Here is a 20,329-nt window from a genome sequence, read left to right as displayed (position 1 = left end):
TTTATTTTTTTCGGAACTGAAATCCCATCCAAACCGCTGAAACTGGCCTGGCATGTTACCGGCTTCATGCACCTTGAAGATAAAGTAAGTGTGCTGGGTGTCACACCAATTTCCTATTCCAATGTGTCATCCTCATCCAGGTAGTCTTATGAAGGAGGAACTGCAGCAGCGGGAGGTTCTGTTGTGGAATCTTAAAAGTAAAATCTGCGGTCACAACAAACCGGTCAACTTACCTTACACGCTCATTTGAATCTACTCAAAAGTGAGTCAAATTCGACTCACTTTGGAAAAAAGTGGAACAGCTCACTTTTGAGTAACCGTATGTTTACTCACTTACGAGTAATGCTGCAATATGTCAAAATTAGAGTAAGACTTACTCACTTTTTTCCGGCTAAAAGTGAGTAGATCTTACTCACTTTTGAAAATGTTTTGCGCTTGGAAATGGAATGGAATTTCATTTTAATAAACGGAATAGCTTTTCGCCTATCTCAAATAATTTATTAATATAATTGTAGTGACATGTACCAGTACATAATGCTAAGAGTTTACATAAGAAATATAGTTGGTAGTTGATAAAATCATCATCATTCGGGAACTGAGTGATTTTGTTCTCGATAGATTCATTTTCTTCGTCAGAAGGAACGAGACTATGTAACGCCTATGATCTTCCAATTCTGCGTGCACCTAAAAATAAGAAACAAGGAGAAATTATTATAAACTCAAAACATTTATCGGAACTAAATTTTCTAACCTTTATCATCACTTTGTGCTTGTTGCTTAGCTTGGTTAGGACTTGGGATCTGGATTGGTCACAATAGCTAACGCTGTTGACCTGTGAAAGACCCTTGCCGGGTGCGCGAAGATGTGACCGGCACCACCTGGATTGTCTGATCTTCGTAGATGCCCTGCACCCCCTGCACCACCCCGACGACCGCTTGAGAGGGGGAAATGTTTCCATCTGTGTGCACATCGGCACCATCTTGGCGGAAATAGCGACTCTTATCTGCGCTGTAAATTAAAAAAATATATTTATTTTCATAACGCATTTATTAATACAATGGGTACAACGCATTTGTTTCATTATCCAACAAATTCGATATAACACCAATTTGTCGGTTGCTTTTACTAACATGCGTACATCTGGAAAATATCTCTTAACGAGCTCAGTACTTAAAAACTTACTTGAATGTAATGAATAGTTCTTTGTTTCGTATCGGCTGTTCATAACGCTGGCAGACATTGGAACGATTACACGCTATCGCTCTGCTCCTTGAAGGCGTATACGCGTATACTCCAGGCACGAATATGTACATTTGCGTACCCGAACAATACCGACAGATGGAACGCATCACAAATTTTCCGGTAGATATTGTCTTCATTCCAGTTCCGTAGCGGGACTGTTACTTGCCGGTCTTGGTGGCCGGTTCGTATCGTGATCCGGAACATTTGGGCATGAATGCACCACAATAACGTCCATGTCTTTGTTGACACCACGGACATGGGCAAAGGTCAAGTTCATTATTGCTTCCTAGGCACCCTTAAAGCCATATCGCGAACCGGAGAAATCATGGAATCTTGAATAGAATCCTCCGTCGCCGAAAATCTTATAGAACAGCTCCTCCGGATCGATCGTGCTGCTCCGGATCACCCCCGCCAGCTCTGCCCATCTGCGCCGATGTCTGTCCATAAATATCGTATTCCCGTCCGGAACATTTCAGTTATCACAAAATACACTACTTTATTAAAGCACGAGGAAAATTTTCAAACAGTCTGACAGTTGAGACAATTACGCAAAAGTGAGTAAAAGCTGAAATTATGGGAAGTGAGTTAAAATTGACTCACCTGCTAAAAATAATGTTACTCACTTTTTGACATTTGCATCAAAATTCAAAAGTGAGTTATTTTGACTCACTTTTGGGTAGATTCAAATGAGCGTGTATGTCTTGTGTGAGGTCCAGTGCGAATATAAAATATTGCGCACTTCCCACCTCGTTGGACTCCGCACTTGAGAAATGCGAGATAGTCATAAGTGCGAGATGTCAAAATCCTTTGTTCTCCCGGTTGGCGGGCTGATGAATCGGGTGAAACGGGTTGGCGCCAACGAAAGTTGTTTATGTTTTCAAATGAACACGTGGGCTCGGCAGGGTTTCCAGTACATTTGTTTGATCAAACTCTAGAAAAATAATAATGATTTGTAGTGAAAGTTAATCTTTTCGCTACTTTCAAGTTACCTAGTTATAATTTGAATTCTTTGCGGAAGCATCCCAAGTAACCATGGAGTCATGGAGCCAAGTAACCATACAGCCATTAAAGTTGACCGTAAGTGGGAAAAGGCCCTATTACGACCGAAATAATGCCTTATTACTTTGACATGTTGAAATAAAACATATGTAATGCATCGCAGTATTCGTAACGCTGAACTAGAGTATCGTTGCTTGACAGGCGATGAATAAATGCATCTTTACATCCGTAAAACTGATCTAATGCAATTAGCATTTAGTATGCTGATCTGTGATCGATTACATGCATTAATTAATGCTTGGTAATTACTTGGGATATTACAATAATTGCAATAGTGGTTCAACAGACGGTTATTTCCAAGTTTCATGCATTTAGATGAAGCTTGGAATAATAATAGATATTGTAAAATATTTGACATCACTGCTCAAAGTGCGATCTATGATTTTCCCAAGAATCAATCGAGAGCTATAAATGGCAATACTATTACCATGCTTTAAAATTCCGAAAAACAGGCAGATGTTTTTTTTAAATTTTACAACTTGTAAAAGTGAAAATTTCGCGTTCCAAATACGTCTGTGGGTACCATCTACCCATTTTTTAGTTCTAACAATCTATCCCGGTAATGGGGGAAAAATACCCTTTTTGTGTTTTCAAAAAAATACCCATATTTTGACATTTTCGAACAATTCCAAAAAATGGGTAAAAGAACATCATTTAATGGGTATTTTCAAGCTTCCGTGTACGAACACAGGCCATTTTATTTGCCCAGACCATTTATTCATTTCTCTCGAACGAGATCCAAAGTTCAAGGTTTGGTACTAACGATAATAATTGGACTATATGCCCGAGCAAAGCTTGAGAGCAAATCGATAACTTGTTTTAATGTTGTGTAATCGCCGATTATGATTACTAAATTTGATATCTTTTTCGTCGTTTTAACGGTTAAAATAACAAAACATATAGCACAAAATTCTCACTGTGACATCAAATCGAAAACTATTCCTGCTATCAATGAGAACAAATTGAAAACTAATTTTGATATTGGTTCCTATAACAAAATAAGGATTCAGTTTAATGTCAGATCATACGATTTAGAAATCTACAACAAAATGAAATCAAAATATGTAATCAATCATGCTGATTCATATTTGAAAACAAATTATAATTTCAACTTGATAATATGTTTTCTATATGCTCTCATTATGTTTTCAGGCTTTGCTCGGGTGGGCCCTCCTTAGCCTAGCGGTAAGACGCGCAGGCTACAAAGCAAGATCATGCTGAGGGTCGCTGGGTTCGATTCCCGGCGCCGGTCTAGGCAATTTTCGGTTTGAAAAATTGTCTCGACTTCCCTGGGCATGAAAGTATCATCGTGTTAACCTCATGATATACGAATGCAAAAATGGTAACTTGATTTAGGAACCTCGCAGTTAACAACTGTGGAAGTGCTTAATGAACACTAAGCTGCGAGGCGGCTCTGTCCCAGTGAGGAATGTAATGCTAAAAAGAAGAAGAAGAAAAAATTGGATCGGTCAGTACTCAAACATAATTATCTAATCCACTAAAATTGTGTAATGAGCAGCATAAAAATCTCAGCACCACACTTTTGCTTTCAAGGTGGACCAAGTTATAACGTTGCTGCGGAATTTGTCAAGTAAACCATCTACATGTGTATATCTATTAGAGTGGGGCGTCATGGTCATTTTTTCAAATCAATGGTTTTTCTAAGCCATTCTGGGTCCTGAACAACTGTGCAGAATTTGGGGCCGATTGGTTGCTTCCTCGATTTCCGCATCGCGTTTGAAGTTTGTATGGAAATTAGTATGGGAGAACATATATTTTGCATTTCTACTACTAGAGGTTTCAGCTCATCGTAAGCCAAGTGGCACATTGCGTTATAAAGTATAACCCAAATGATGCCGAAAAACTTTGCTGAAGCAGGCACGTTGCTGAAACGTCCACGAAAAAAGTTATAAGGCTTCGAACATTGAGTGTTCAAACCATATGCAAAAAATCGTTTATTCTGCCAGCACTGCCGTACTACGTAGACCAATAATTTACCTGAGTGTTATTTCAAAATAGTTGATCTTATAGGGTTTTATAGCTAATGGGAGCTATCCGGAATTATTTCACAAAGAAAAAAAATCCGTCAAGAAGGAATATGGGTTTTGCCCTTCGATAACCATAGGTTGTCCGGTAATGCTGGCAGAAACATTGATTTCTTGCATATGATTTAAACAATCAATTTTCGGAACGTACACCCAAAAAACAAATCTTACAATTATTGTTTAAAATCTGGGCATATACAATTCTGTAAACTTTTTATACAAATATTGTATTAAAATAATACAAATCTGTATTATTTCAATACAATAATTGTATTGAAATAATACAGATTTTGTATATGCCCAACTATTATACAGTTTCTGCAAGGTTCTTATGCAGAACTGTATTAAAATCTGCCATCCGCTGGTTGGGTGTAATAACATTTTTTGTAGACCTTCCAGCTACGTACCTTCTTCGGCAAAGTCTTTCGGCATCTTACAGACTATATGCTAACGTATTGAGTCATGTGATTGATGATAAATTGAAGCCTCTAAGAGCAAAAATGTAAGAAAGTACGTTTTCCCATACTAATCTCTATGTAAATTTAAAACGCGATGCAGCATGCGAGGTTGCAACCAATCGAGCCCATATTATGCACAGTTGATTGGGGTCCGAAAACGACTCAGAAAAACCTTGATCTTACTTGATCGGACGAAGTTTGCGTTTTTCCATACAACTGCGCCCCACTCTAATATCTATGCATCCTTCCTTCCTTCCTATTGGCATTACATCCCCCATTGCAGCTTCGCAGCTTAGTGATCATGTGACACAATTTCCAACCCGAAAATTTCTTGGACCGGGAATTAGACTAGCCACCTTTAGTATGGTCTTGCTTTGATTTAATTATTTAAAAAAAAATTAACGTAATGATACATGTTTGGATAAATGCTTCGAATCTACTAAAAGATGTGTGTATAGAAGCTTTGTTAGAACAATGGATGAACAAAATAACGTAGCTGTAATCGTAGCAGATCCAATATGAACAGTTATGTTTCATCTCCCATCCGGGGCCCGGACATTGTTTTTTGTGCATCATTATTATCAACTTGCACTACAAAGTGCACCCACAGGACGCGGATGTGGTTGCCATTGGCCCAAACTGTGGCCGATGCAGCCCCTTTGTGTTGGCGAGTCGGAAAACGCATACGGGCCGCGAGAGGGGATGCAAAATGCCGTATCCGCTTGAGTCGCGGTCGGAAGGCGGAAACTTGTCCAGGACGTGGACGTTTGCCGGTCGCAATTGCACTCCCGGGCTCAGCCGTCATGTTTCATGAGCACTGGCGCTGTCTCGTATGCCCGTGGGGGCTGTCGGCAAAACGGAAATAAAAACTTGTAAGCATGTGTCATTAAAATTACCCTTATTTCATTTTCAATTAAACACATTATGCGAGGGCGCCCTGGAACAAAAAGCATAAAGTGATCATTTCCCTTCGGTATTTGTCCTGTCGAGTTTGCATGTTGAGCACAATGCCACCATTGCATTGCATTGTCACCCACTCAACCATATTGCAACGTGGAAACGATTCGTGCACAGTGAGGTCGGGTGCATATCACATGCATTCTGGCCACAACTACCTTCATTCATTTTATCAGTGTCAAAGAACAGTAGGGAGAACAGTGGCAGAAGAATAGACTGAGGATTGTGGAATCGGGCGGAGTGTGGGGTTCTATAGCCTCTTTCCCATTCGTTCAATCGCAGGAGGACAGCCCAACGATTAATTGCACAGGAGACTTCCATGCAAATTGGAGTTATTGTCAATACATATCTGAACGAAAGACGAACTACTTTTATGCTTTATGAACTACATAGTAAAATATAAATTATATATGAAGAAATTTTATTTTTTGGCCTATATTGGTTTGCTTTTTTTGTACACTAAGTATACGTAAAGGCTATATACGCTTTCCAAAAAACGAAATTTTTATAGGAGACCTGGTGAGACCCATCGTGTTATATGTATGTATGTGCGTAAGAAAAAAAATCACTCACATTTTAGGCACATATCCTTAAACGATTTGCTCGCAACAAGTTGCATTCGACGGGAAGTTCTGTCCCATTATTCTTATTTAAAAATGGTCAGATTGGAGTGGGTCAAAATTTTTGACAAAATACTGTTTTTATAATGCATGAAAAAGGTAGCACCACCGCTAAGTGGATTAATTAGGTTTTTTAACATGGCCTTTACCTTACATTATTTGGCAGCTATGTTCGACATATATAATTCTCGCGTGATTTTTGAAAACGTCGTAAGTCCAAATGAGAGCCTCTCTTTCATTACGCTCTCTTTTGCTAATATCTATGCTAGTTTAAAATTTGTTGCAATATTTTCACCTCAGCACACTAGACAAAGCTATTTTCTTCAGATCAGTGCTGGAAAATCCAATGTAAATGTTAGCATGGCTTTGTAATAATCGAAAGAGAAAGTAAACAAAGAGAGCCTCTCTTTTGGACTTATGACGTTTTCAAAAATCACGCGAGAATTGAAGTATAATGAAAACTCAACTTCCACCCACGAATATGTTACGGATTGAGATTTCTTTGTTAAATTTGCTCCCAACAACGGGCTGGGTGGATCTGTATAAAGTGCGTATTAATCACACTCTGCTGTGCTGTGCAAAGGCTTGCTTGGCTAGCACTACTGAGTGTGGTTGATTCGCACTCTATACAAATCCGCCCAGCCCGTTGTTGGGGGCATAGAGTGTGATGCTCTCGAATAATAAACAAGGTGCACTCGCTTGACTGTGGATATACAACAGTAAAGCACATGTGAAGATTGGACAAATCAAGCATCCGAAAGATATTCAATTTGCAAAAAAGAGCTAACCGCGGTGGAGGTTGGTACTCGGATTCTGATGGCTTTTCCACAAACGTGACCTTGAAGTGGTCTTGTTGTGTAGGGGTTATCACGCCTATCTAGAGAGTAGGAGGTTGAGGGTTCGAGTCCCTCCAAGACACGTGGATTCTTTTTCGCAAATTTCATATCAATTTGTCCATTTCAAAACATGTTCTGTGCATATGCACAGCCAAGATATATAACAAAAAAATGGTTTTCGTACAGCCGAGTTGCCGAATAGCGAATAATATGCAATTAATTGAAATTTCTTTGTTTTTACTAAGCTCAATGATGAAGGGAGCATTTTTGATAATCGAAAGTCATCGCAAACAAGCGAAAAGCATAAAACCGTATAAAAGTAAGAAAGTGCACAGTGGAACATTGAAAAACAACGTGAAGTGAAATCGAACAATATTATTTTACCTATTGACCAACGCTGGGACTGTCATGTAGGCAAATCATCAGCAATTTCAACCATCTCTGCCAAAGAATTCTGGAGCAAATATTATTATTATTGTCTTTATTAACAAGACTTTCGGCCCTTAGTAGGCTCATCTCGTTGGTAAAAGTAGTAACTCCTACAGCAATAAATCAGATGCACTTAATATGGCATTTGAGGAATCGATTCCTAAAATAAGTCAAATGATTCTCAATTTTTGAGTATCATCATGGTTATATAGTCATCGTCATTTGCATTACTAAATCGATTTAATTATGCGGTCCATACCAATTAGGCTGATTACGTCTCGAATATCCCTTGCGAATCCAACTGTTTGAAGCATTCCTCATTTATTCGAGTCAGATCTCCAAACAACATCATTGGGTGCATTATTTATTGGTTTTATTCAGCATGTGTAAATCCAACAATGAACATTTGCCCATCAGAATCGAAACATCGTACTTCTACCCACAACGCAAACACATCGCATCGCACACACATATTATGTCCCTAGACAGATGGATAACAGGTAATTGTGCATTTCTCGATCCCGATGAGAGAGTTTGGGGCCCCTTCATTGCCACCCTCACTTTCGACCGAGTTCTAAACCTCGACGTTTGGCGATTGTGTTCTGGATGCGAATGTTGGGCCAGTGACCCCGCCACTCCCGTTTGCTGCGGGTATTATTCAAACAAACATAACCCAAAACGAGCATGGCGGTGGTGGGTAGCCTAAGCTTAATCGCCGTTTATTGCTTCATTTGTAGCAATTACTAGCGATTCCGATGAATGGCTACAAATGGGGGAGAAATTAAAGGGTTATATCCTAAGATACTCGCGATTTTTCAACTGTGATTGCTCGGAGCTAACTATGGTCACTGCACTTTCGATTTCCGAATGAATATGGGGTCTGTTCAAATATTACGTAACGCGAAAAACGTTGTTTTTAAGAACCCCCCACCCCCTCGTAACAATCTGTAACAAATTTCAGAACTACCCCCACCCCTATGCGTAACGCGTAACAAAAAACAGTTTTATGAAAAAATTCTTGTTTTTGGTAACATCGTGTTTCAACGATACAATAAATTATCATGTGTTGTATGTTGTATGCTGTTTTAAAGCTAATAAATATTTTTTTTTGAAATTTTAAATATTTTTTCTCTATGCAATTAATTTGTTACGCGTAACAAAATCTTAAAGGACCACCACCCCCTACATTTTGCGTAACAAATCGTAACAAAAATTAAACAACCCCCCACCCCTACTGCGTTACGTAATATTTGAACAGACCCATGGGTCAATGAGAATTTATTTACTTACATTTTACGTAAAACTAAACACATTTCTATGTTTATTCGAAACATAGAATGACTTGCTGAGTCCATGGCTACACGTCGCCAACCACGCAGTCTACGGAGGGTCCGCAAGTCATCTTCCACCTGATCGATCCACCTTGCCCGCTGCGCACCTCTCCTTCTTGTGCCCGTAGGATCGTTGTCGAGAACCATTTTCACCTTGTTACTGTCCAACATTCTGGCTACGTGCCCGGCCCACCGCAGTCGTCCGATTTTCGCGGTGTGAACGATGGATGGTTCTCCTAGCAGCTCATGCAACTCGTGGTTCATTCGCCTCCTTCACGTACCGCCGCCATCTGCATTGTGATATATGCTCCATTTGATGTAGCTATGTCAAGTTGACGCATCATTACTATGTAGAGTAATTGCATCACCTTGACTACCAGCGTTTTCCCAATACAGAATTGGCAGAAAGTTCTATTATCCCCCTGTTGAAAAACTGTAATCTCTTGGAAATGCTGATATCATCTTCCAAACTTAGACGTACATGTTCATGATAGAATTAGAGGCGAAAGTATAGAATTGATAGTTCCGTTAGGATACGGCAGGCATGAAGAATATTTTTATAGAAGCCGATTTGAAAGCGAGCAGAGGGCAATATTTGTGATGGCACATATCGCACGACCTTCCTTCTGCCAAGCTTCCGTATGAAAGGGGTGGGAAGAATATCAGTGTGGAAGCTGATTATATCACCACTGGCCAGTTTACCGATTCAAGATGACCCCAAACTCGGTGATTTTGTAATTGATAAAGTCGACTTGTTTAAATACCTTGGCTTACATCTAGATTCCAAGTTTTTATGGGAAATACATATAAAACACGTCGAAAGAAAGGTAGCATCTGATGCGGAGTTCTTAGTAGAGTTTTTTGTTTTGTCCCTCAGCACGTTTTATTAAAATTTAATCATGCTCATATCCACTCCAAATTACAGTATGTAGTTATAGTATGAGGTCGTGCGTGTTCGTCCTCGGTGTCTTCTGCGTGTGAGACACAGGTATAGGTAGATCTGATTACCCGAGATTTCTTTGTTTATTTTTATTTGCAATCAGTTTAATCGTGCTTAACAACAACCACCGGAGCGTACCATACAACATCTGCCCTTGTGCACAGAATAAAATTTGCAGAGTTCAATCTCCCTCTAAACATATTCAAGTAAAGAGAGTCGATTCACAAGATGGACAAAGTTTGTCGATGGGGTCCGGTCACAATTTCGATGATTGCTTCTCTAGCGTGGTAAGTTAATTGAATGAATCCTTTCCACCGCACGAAATTGCAGTCGACCTTTTAACGTCTGATGGTAAAAGGTGATTAAGATTTCACGATTAAAAGGGGAGATTATTTTCGCTTTTAGCTAGGGGTGAATTACAGAATTGTTTATGAGTATGATTTTCAATCGACATACATCCACGTTTCTGTATACGACGCTACTGAATTTTGTATCGAGATACTTTATTGAAGAAAACTGATATTTTTTCCACGTCAGAATGTGAAGGTCGAATAGATCATTTGTTCTAATATGTCTTTTGACTGAAATGGTCATTTTGAAGCGAACTTCTTTTTTTTATGTATTGTTCACACTCAAATGTTAATAATCACCGTTCCACGATGTGTTATGCGTTCTATGCCGAAGGCGCGGCACTGGTCTTTCGGTTTTTCTAGTTCAAACACTCAACTATACGGTTAGAATAAAACTTTATTATTTATGTATCACTTGATTGTACGATTATAAACTTCTTTTACATTTTTGCACTTATTTATTACAATTAACACTTTTCTTATAATTATAAACTCGAACATTTTCCCTTTTACAAACTTTTGCACTATTTCCCGTATGACAATGTCTTTTTCAGAGATACTAACACTTTTTGTTTAGCGATACTTATTCTGAGACTCTAACACCGATTTCGATTTTACCGCGACGGACTATTTAATTGTTCACTTATGTTTTTTTTCAAAAAGTTAATTAATTTAAACTTAGATCTCGATTTGTGCACTAGTCACGAGTGTCGAGGTGTCTAAGGGACAACCCTGATTCAATTGGAGTATTCGGTAGGTCGGCTAGGGAAACCTAGAAAGCGCCGAATTCCAATAAGGTGCTGCTGAATATTTGGGACTGACCCCGAGCTTGGAAAAGCGCACGGTATTTATAGCCAATCCGAGTTCTGAATTTTATAATGATTTCATGAATTGCATCAGACTGGACTTTGGACCCCACGAAAGGTCCGAGAATCCTTAAATAACGAATCGTTTTCCTCATCCTACATTTATCTGTTCAGACTATGTGGTTTTAATTTCAACTTCGTAAATATCCTCAATTTTTTTGCTTCCATTCATTACTCAACTTTGCATTCTTTATGGATGCTCCCTAAAGTTCTTTTGCACGAAATGCTTAATCAGCTTATTTGAAAAAATTGAAAAAATTCCGGCTCTTCTTTTTCCGAACCACTCAGACCCCAATATCAATATTTCCTTTCAAGTTTATATTGGTAAGAACAAAATCATGTTCTCTCTGTTTTTCATACTGGGCAACAAACCCCTTTAGATCAACACACCTGTATACGTGTATGTAGATTCAATGAAGACTCTTATTGTCTCTATCATTTTGGCTAAGTTATTATTCCGCGCTCCTCACCCAAACAAATTCTTTCCTTAGTGTCCTATACATATGCGCCAATGCATCATCATCAATGACGATCGCGGCTATGTACCGCTATATCGTACACTGTCCAATATGTGAGCACGTTTGAACATGTCAATCCACCGCGCTCCAGTTAAGTAAATCTGACTAAGCTGTTTTCGACGGTTTCGCCAAACCGTGATAAGGGTATGCGATATTTCACATAACTTTTAAATTGGTGAAAGATATATTACCCCACAAATCCTACATGCAACATTTTTAATTTATGTTGATTGCTTAAAGTTCTTTGCGTTGAGCAATATGCCTGTGTTTACAATATCTCCTGCCATCAGTATTTGAAATTGTTTTACGAAGGTGTCGGGGTCGGCACATAAGGCTGTGCAATTTGACAGAAAGGGCCATTTGGCTGAAAATGTAAATGTCGTTCTGTACGTGCTCAGCCCATCTCGCCCGCTGCGCTTCACGCCTTCTTTACCTGCCGGGTTGGAAACGAACACCATCTTTGCAGGGTTGATGTCCAGCATTCTTGTAACATGCCCTGCCCTACGTACCCTTCCAACTTGCAAGTCCTCCTCATGCATGGTCCAACTTTCATGTTCGAAGAGGACTACCGGTCTTATAAGCATTTTGTACTTGACACATTTGGTGCGGGTATGAATCTTATTTGACTGCAGTTTCTTCTGGAGCCCGTAGTAGGCCCGACTTCCACAGATGATGCGCCTTCGTATTTCACGACTAACATTGTTATCAACCGACCACCTCGAAGGTATCCCCGTCTATCGTAACACTGCTTCCCAAGCGTAACCTGTCGTGCTCGATTCTGCCCACTAGCATGTACTTTGTCTTTGCTGCATTCACCACCTGTCCAACTTCTGTTGCTTCACGTTTCAGGCAGGTGTGCAGTTCTGCTACCAAATACATTGACTGGATCTGTTGAAGATCGTACCATGGCTGTTACACCCGGTCGATGTGGTGCCAGTTTTTCCGGTCCGTATTCTCTCGTGGATTATTCGTGTTTTTTTTTAAAGCTGGCTTGCAGGTCCTGAAGCCAAACCTCTAAATTTCAAGTGGACCATGGTTCACAATTTTGCTTAGAGTCCCTTGCTGCAACTCGGACGAGATCATGGGGAACAGACGCTGATGTGCGCCGCTTCTAACATGGAGAACAGATTTGCACCTCCGGAGAGGAGTTAACCCCCTTCACTTCACAGCATACGACCATAGTTCTCACCGGGGTTGATTGATTACCCGAACTTCACTAAGCTTGCTCGTATAGGAGTTGCTAGGTAAGAAGCAAAGTACCACGAGATGTTTTTTTTTATTTCTTCAAGTAGGTACGAGAAGGACCGATGGTACGCATTAACCAGTACTTGCCGAGAGGTTTCATATTTCACTTATCATTTCTCACTACGTACTTCTCACTTCTGAGAGATGTGAGAGGTCTCACTTCGCACTTATCCTTCTATCAGAATGCGAAGCCATCTGTACTTCTCACTTCATACTCCTCATTTCTTATTCCTCACTGTGGGGTATAATGAATGAAAAGTGGGAAATGAAACGTCTCACTTTTTCGCTCATTTCTTACTACTCATTACTCACTTCGCACTTCTCACTTTTCGCAGTGAGAAGTGTAGGTGTGGAAAAAAAAGTGAGACGTCTCTCACATTTCGCACTTCTTATTTCTTACTTTTCGCTTCCCAATTATCATTAATCACTTTACACTTTTCGCATTCAATATTGTTCGGTCAAACGACATGTTACTCAATTATTAAATTATCAAAAGTAATTAAATTGAAATAACAATGTCATGAAACTGATTATATAATTTTATCTAATTGTTATCTGCTGCTACGAATCGAGTGGAATCATAATACAGATATTCTAATTAAGATTACATTAAATGCAAAATGTTTGCAACACATAGAAGAGATATAGATAGATACATAGAAGAGTTGCCATCAATGTGAGCAGCATTTTAATGAGACTATTTATCACAGTAAAAGTTTACCTTGGCATCTAGGGGTGGCAAAAGTCGGAAGCTATCTTTCTCGAATTCTATTGCACTACATTGGAGAATGGACACCAACAGAGAGGTGCCCAAGTAAGTCACAGAGAAAACTTGTGCCGAGTCGCAACAGGAAATGAAGGAGTCCCTATTCCGTTGTGAACTATACAACCGGTACTATCTGTGTGGAATGTAACAAGCAGGATAAACATTTATTCGTTTTTCCTGAGTAAGTATTTTACTTGCCCTGTCACCATCGCCATTGCCATTCGGTTGCGAGTAGGCAGATATGTAGGTTCACAAGGCGAGCATATGGCATTCGAGGATGAGTTGCAACTCTATGATTCACGGCATGTTTGTTCTGTTGTGTTTTGGGAAAGTTTACTCATTCAGAGAAGTATAAACCTTTATCGCAGTCTTTGTGAGTGTGGTTTTTGGAGAAGTGAATAGAACAATTTCAATATGTAGGGTTCTCTTGTTAGCCTTGCGAGTAAACGCGTAGGACTTCCAATCCGGAGATAACGTGTTCGATTCTCGGTCTATGATGTTTTCGGGTTGGAAACATTCTCCACCTCCTGGGCATAGTGTATCAAATTGTACTTGCCACATAAGATACATAGTCTTGCAATGACGTGTATGGAAATGATTTTAGTTAATAACTGTGGGAATGGAAATAGAACAACTCAGTTAAAAGCAGACCATGTTCCTGTTGAAATGTAGAGCCATTGAAAAAGAAGAAGAGTGGAAATATTCATCCATAGGTGAACGGTCAATCCGATTAAGGAAAGGGGTTCTCCGGATAGATTTTCCATTTATTTTTCAAGTTGTATGTTTGTGTTGCTACAATAAGGAAGAATATAAATTCCTGACCTATTCGGGTATTCGATCATCGGATTTGCAAACATAACTTTCGATGCAGAATGATTCGAACAAGGAATGTGAATTAAGCAGATACCTCTGCCTCTACTTTGGCTGCAAAATTTTTGAGTGAAAAACCCCAACATCAACACCTCAAACGCTCGTCCAATTTGGGCACCATTATGTGCAATATCTCATCATGAAACTTGTTCCAGGACTTATTGCTTCCGGAGGGACAGATTTGGCGACAGTGTGAAGCAGGAAACAGGTACAGGCATCTTGGTCGACGAAATGGTGCAACTTTGTATCCTGTTTACAGTTTCCAATCCAATCCGACTGTCTGCTCGACTGCTTTCGGCTGTACACCGTCCGACCAACCAGCTTCATTTGCGTTGCAGTTTTATTGCCCTCCATGGTGTAGGAAATAGGCAGAGCTGGGGCATGTTTATTTATCTCGTCGAATGGAATGTCTTTCCAGCTGCAGTACGGTTCTAGTCCCCCATGGCCCAACGATGAACTGAGCAAAATATCTTCATTACGGCCGGAGTGCAGCATCCGGGCGGAACAAGTTATTTCTTTTCGTAAGTTGTTCTGCATACCTGTTTATAGATGGTTGGTATTTGCTATGTTCAAAATAGCATGAAGATGCGGCGTAGTTATTCCACGACAAAATGATGTGCGCCTATCAAATTCAAAACTGCTTTACCAATCGTATTTGGGATTCAAAACTGTCGAGGCAATTGCAAAATAATATTTTTACAATTATTAACGCAATGTAATAATAACTGAATTAAAAATATCTTTTTCTTCCGTTCACACCACAGCCCTTCTGAATTTATTAAACATTCCCACGCTGCTTAAAATAAGAGTCATCCAGACGTTCGATGTTATCTCTACTTGCTCAACGATGTGAACGCAATAATGACAGTTTTTCGTTTATCACGAAAATTTCCTTTTTTTCCCAGCCTTGTATCAATAGCCAAATCCAGCCAGCAGACGACGATTTGCAATTCGTAATAATAAGTGCAAATGAGAAAAAAGTGCTATTGAAGTATGTAAAACATCATTACCGGAATAATCCTTGAATTATTAAATATGAGGGGTGTTAAATGTGGGAGGCAATTTTGCTGATATTGAAAAAAAAGCGACATAAAAAGTTAGGTGACAATATTTTATTTTATACATTTTGGGATTCTCTTTTTATCTGCAATTCTGGTGTAGAACAAGTCTCGTTATTGCGCTTCGGAAAAATTTTCCCACTGACGCATAGCATTGGAGTTCTTCGAACACTCGGCACTATAAATCCCTTGGGGGAATCCGACCCGACCATAGCCGTGTACACGACATCGCCGCCAAAAGTAAGTAAGCAATAGGCAATGAAAGTGCAAATGTTTGAATTTGATATCCCAATACTCAAGCACTGAGAGAGGAAGAAAAAAATATCACCATGTAACTGCAAACTTTTGGTTGGATTTCTGCCTCGAAACGAAATCCACACCCTTAGAAAAATGCTATCCTTTTTATCCCAAGCCGCGGGTCTGGGAAAGAAACTGCGGTCATTTTAGCATAGTCTGGTGGATACAATGGAGATTTCTTGTCATTTTTTAATTCAATTGAATAAAAACAATGAAACGATTAAATTGCCTTATAAATCGACAAAACTTGCAATTCATATTTCAAAAGCCCTTTTGGCTATGTACGCTTTGTCACGTGGTTGCTTTGCTGTTTGTAATAAAAACAGCGATCTACTACATTTTATTTTCCGCCAGACTTTTGTGAAATGACTATAGAAGAAACGAATGCAGTAGAATTCCCCCTCAAAAGGGGCAAAGGCAAATGTATCTCGCAAGTAATGAAGTCGGTGATAACTCCATTTCGCAATATTTATTGCTTAAACTGCACTATTGGGATTTGAGGGACAGTGGCATGCGACACAGTCATGCCCTAAATTGAATTCCGTGCGCAAATTGCACAATGACAAATTGAGTTTCACATATGCAAAGCCAGCGCGGAGAAATCGTGGGAAGCGTGACTAGTCGTAACTATTATCACTACTAGGTTACAGCCAACTGGGCTGGTATCGCACGGTCTCGCGAATATTTGTTATTTTACTCGTACTTCGTATATTTTATTCAGTTGACACCTCGTTTATTTTAATGTTCAAGCTGAAATGCCTGCATTTAATATGTATCATATTTATTTTTACTATTCACAATCAGACACATCGAGATTTGTCGGTGGAAAATAATTGCAACAATTGTTAAATATTTCTAAAATACCTTTTAGAAATATTTAACAAAGTACCTTTTCATCTTAAGCCTTTTCAAACTCTGCCTCAGTTTCATATCATTACGACAACTTAAAGCACCTACCCTGGGTTCCGAATACTGTTTCAAAAGAACAATTTTGGTGTTAGGTTTAGTTTTCTTGCTTTATTGTTAATTCATTATACCATTCATAAATACCATTCCGTATTTTCTGTCGGGAATGCATTTTTTCAGCCAATTCATATGATAGTTATATACTCACAATTATGCAGCATTTATTATAATTTCCGATAGTGTCTAAACATAAAATTTCTTATTATTGATCCAGCTAAATGATCGATGATAAATCTAAAACATTGGATGGTGCCCTACCAACATCTGATCAATTCAAGATCAACTTAATCACTAGCTCCCACGCTATACAACATATGTTCGATAAACCATAAAAATATTTTTTTCTAAAAACCCATCTGACATTTATATGTCATTGAATTGTTCTTCAAAGATTTATGTGCTTGCTCTTAGGACGACTTCCGAAATTTGTACCGTAATTCTTTGGAATTTTGATATTTTTTTAGACATTCTTTTGAAAATACCTTCCTCTACTTCTAGAATTTCTCTTGAATTTTTTCAACAACTTGTTCAGGGAAAATCAACCCAAATTCAATCAGAAATTACTTTGCAAATGCTTCCATGAATTTAAACCAAAAATTATTTAGATTTTTCTTCAATAAACCCTCCAGGAATTGCGTCTGGAATTCTAGGAAGAATTTTCGGATTTTTTCAAAGAAAGTTGTAATTAAGTTTTCGCAGAAAACTCTGTAGGATTCTCATGAAGAATTTCCTGGCGTAATGTCTGGATGAACTTCTAGGGAGAGGGAGCGGGATTCCACGTGAATTTTGGAAGGAATTCATGGAGAATTTCTGGAGAGTTTCTGAGGTATAATTTGTAGAGTTCTCGAAGTTATTTATTGAGAGTTCTTGGAGAAATTTCAGAAGGAGCCACAGGGTACATTGCAGGAACAAATTCCCATGGGTGAAAATTAGGGAGGATAAACCGTTGAAATTTCTAAATGAATACCCAGGTGAAATTCTTCAAAAGTTTTCCAGGGATTTCTGGGGTACATACATTTGAAAGTATTCTAGGGGGAATTTTAAAGAATTTTCCAGTAGAATTCACGGAGGAATTTCGGCCTATCCCGAACTTCTAGTGGAGTTTTTCGACAGAATCCAGAGGGATTTTTGAAGGATCTTCCGGAGGAATTTCTGGAGGAGCTTCCTGAAGTATTTCATAAGGAACTTCCGGAAGAGTTTTTTTCAGAAACTTTCGGGGAGATTTCTGGAGGATCTTCCGGAGGAATTCCTGGAGAAAAACCTCCGGAGAAATTCCTAGAGGAGCTTTCGAAGGAACTTCTGGAATAATTTCTGGAGCAACTGGATCACTGTGATAGAGTCAAACCAGAAAAATCTATGTATATACAGTTGCATCGAAAGATAAGCTGCACACAGGTCCAGTCTGGCTATTGTATAGCGAGCAGCAGTGGCGCATCCACGTTCCAAGTCGGAAAAAATACGATTTGAGAAAAAGTTCTGGTGTTATGTAATCGATGTTAATTTAACATATAAACCATTTCAATTTTTCAAAAAATATGGATTTCCGTACGGAATCTTCGATATTGCTTTTTCAATTAGCATGATTGTATATTACGCAGGTGTTAGTTAGGCGTTTAATCAAAAAGATGTTCAATGTAGGATTCTGGATAAAGAGAGAAAAATTAATTCGACTATCTTTGCTACAAAAGGGTGGTGATGCACAGGAAATCGCCTTGGAAAGTGACTAAATATTTCATTTTACATGGCTACTTAATGACATAAAGATAAAAACCATGTTTTTCTCAAACGCTTTCAATGTGCATTAAAAAAATAACACGCGCACTCAATGTCGCTTGATAAGCGAAAGCATATTCCATCACGTATAATGGGGTCGCATTTTACGCAGGTCATTTTTACGCGAATTTTCAACGAGTTTTTTTACGCGGGTTTTCAAAAAGATCCGGAATCACGTGAAAACGACTTAAAATTAATTTTTGATGAAGTTTTTTTACACGCTTTTTTTCACAGAAACGGCGCTTTCCATAAGTGCGTGACCCATCCAGAACAAATTATTTAACTTCACTATCTCGCGACTAGATGATAGGTAAATAACCCACACATTTCTCGCCCTGCCTCGCATGAATTAAAGATGGAGAAACTCTGGGAAATTATATGTTAGATTTTACTTAAACTGACAATGCAGATTTTACTTTAGACGTATGTTTCCAAAATTATTGTTGTATACAAAATTAGAAAGAAAAAATTAAATTTGGTTTATTCGATTTTTTGTCCCTTCTACCTCAGAACAATTTATTCAATGCAATTTATCATTTGAAGAGTTAAGAAACCCTTGCGGACCAGATCATGCGAGGTTAAAGATGTTTGTAATTTCTTAGATTTCAATAAATCCTTCCAGGTTTCTACAAAACTTTTTTTTGTGGACTTCTAATAATACATTTAAACTAATAATACGTTAAACTGCCTCACCAGAATCATGGGTAGGACAATGCCTTGACTGTCCCACCCAGGTAAATTCGTGCGTAGGACATGCCCTACTTGTCCTACTCACTACCGGCGCCACTGTACGAGCAGCGAGGGGTGAAAGTTTCAATGTTGACGCCAGGAGCTTCACACCCACATGCTTCCAACTCACAGGTCGGTTAGGCGCAGACATAGCAGCATATTCCGTAGGCTTTATTAAAGGCGTCAGCACATAACTGATGCTCAATGCTGACAGCGTCCACGATAGAAATGAATCGGGGTACTCGAACTTTGCGAATAAGATCGATAGTTGTGTGGAACCCTTTCCACTGTTGCTGCCCCGCTTCGGAGGCAAAGGTTGATTCCATTCATAACGGTCACTGTTCTTTCGTAGTAGGTACACGATTCTTCGCTTAGTGAGACTGAGGGCTGGCAAAGGTAACTGTACCTTGAAACAAAAAGTGTCTATTCCCGGTTCCTAGATGAGTCCAAGTGTGCTAACGAACTACGGATCTTGGCTGGACAGTACGGTCTTCTGGAGGAATGTCTTCAATAACTTCGATGGAGTTAGAAGCCTACTTTTTCATCAAGAATCCGGCAAATTCGAGCAATGTTAATACTTCACGTCGAGTTTGGATAACGGCTACGACGTAAAAGCCTTCAGCGGCGGATGGATTTTTTTGGGTCTATTTCTGAAGAAAGAGAAGGAAAAATCTCATGGGAGTGTAACTTATTTTAAGTCACTTCTTCCATAGGCATAAAACCTTCTCATATTTTCAACTATAATATTGACGTTATAAAACAAAGTTGAAACATCCAGTGAGCTATACTGTGTGAAGGAATTCTATGAATCAATCAATTACATAATTCGGTAGGTTTAGAATGCATATAACTTAAAAACAGATTATCGGCTCTGATGATTGTTGAAGATTGGCGGCTGTTGCGTAGTTGACTGGTAGGAGATGGGGCTGGCAGCGGCGGATGAACGGTGATTGACTGGTGGTGGTGGACGGATG

The 20,329-nt window shown here is 39.1% G+C and overlaps 1 protein-coding gene across 1 annotated transcript; it reads right to left on the bottom strand.

Annotated features, from left to right (window-relative positions):
* Positions 1-287: 287 nt before the first annotated feature.
* LOC134203999 (uncharacterized) lies at positions 288-1,551 on the bottom strand. The gene is made up of 3 exons (XM_062678835.1): positions 1,183-1,551; positions 752-1,008; positions 288-684 (listed from the first exon to the last, which is right to left on the bottom strand). The coding sequence occupies exons 1-3, from the start codon at positions 1,238-1,240 to the stop codon at positions 538-540; spliced, it is 462 nt and encodes a 153-aa protein (XP_062534819.1). The 5' UTR covers positions 1,241-1,551; the 3' UTR covers positions 288-537.
* Between the last annotated feature and the right edge of the window lie 18,778 nt (positions 1,552-20,329).

This window comes from Armigeres subalbatus, unplaced genomic scaffold (assembly GCF_024139115.2).
Source record: "Armigeres subalbatus isolate Guangzhou_Male unplaced genomic scaffold, GZ_Asu_2 Contig323, whole genome shotgun sequence".
NCBI classification, from domain to species: Eukaryota; Metazoa; Arthropoda; class Insecta; order Diptera; family Culicidae; genus Armigeres; species Armigeres subalbatus.
The sequence above is the reverse complement of the archived record's forward strand: the minus strand, read 5'-3'. Positions and strand labels throughout refer to the sequence as shown.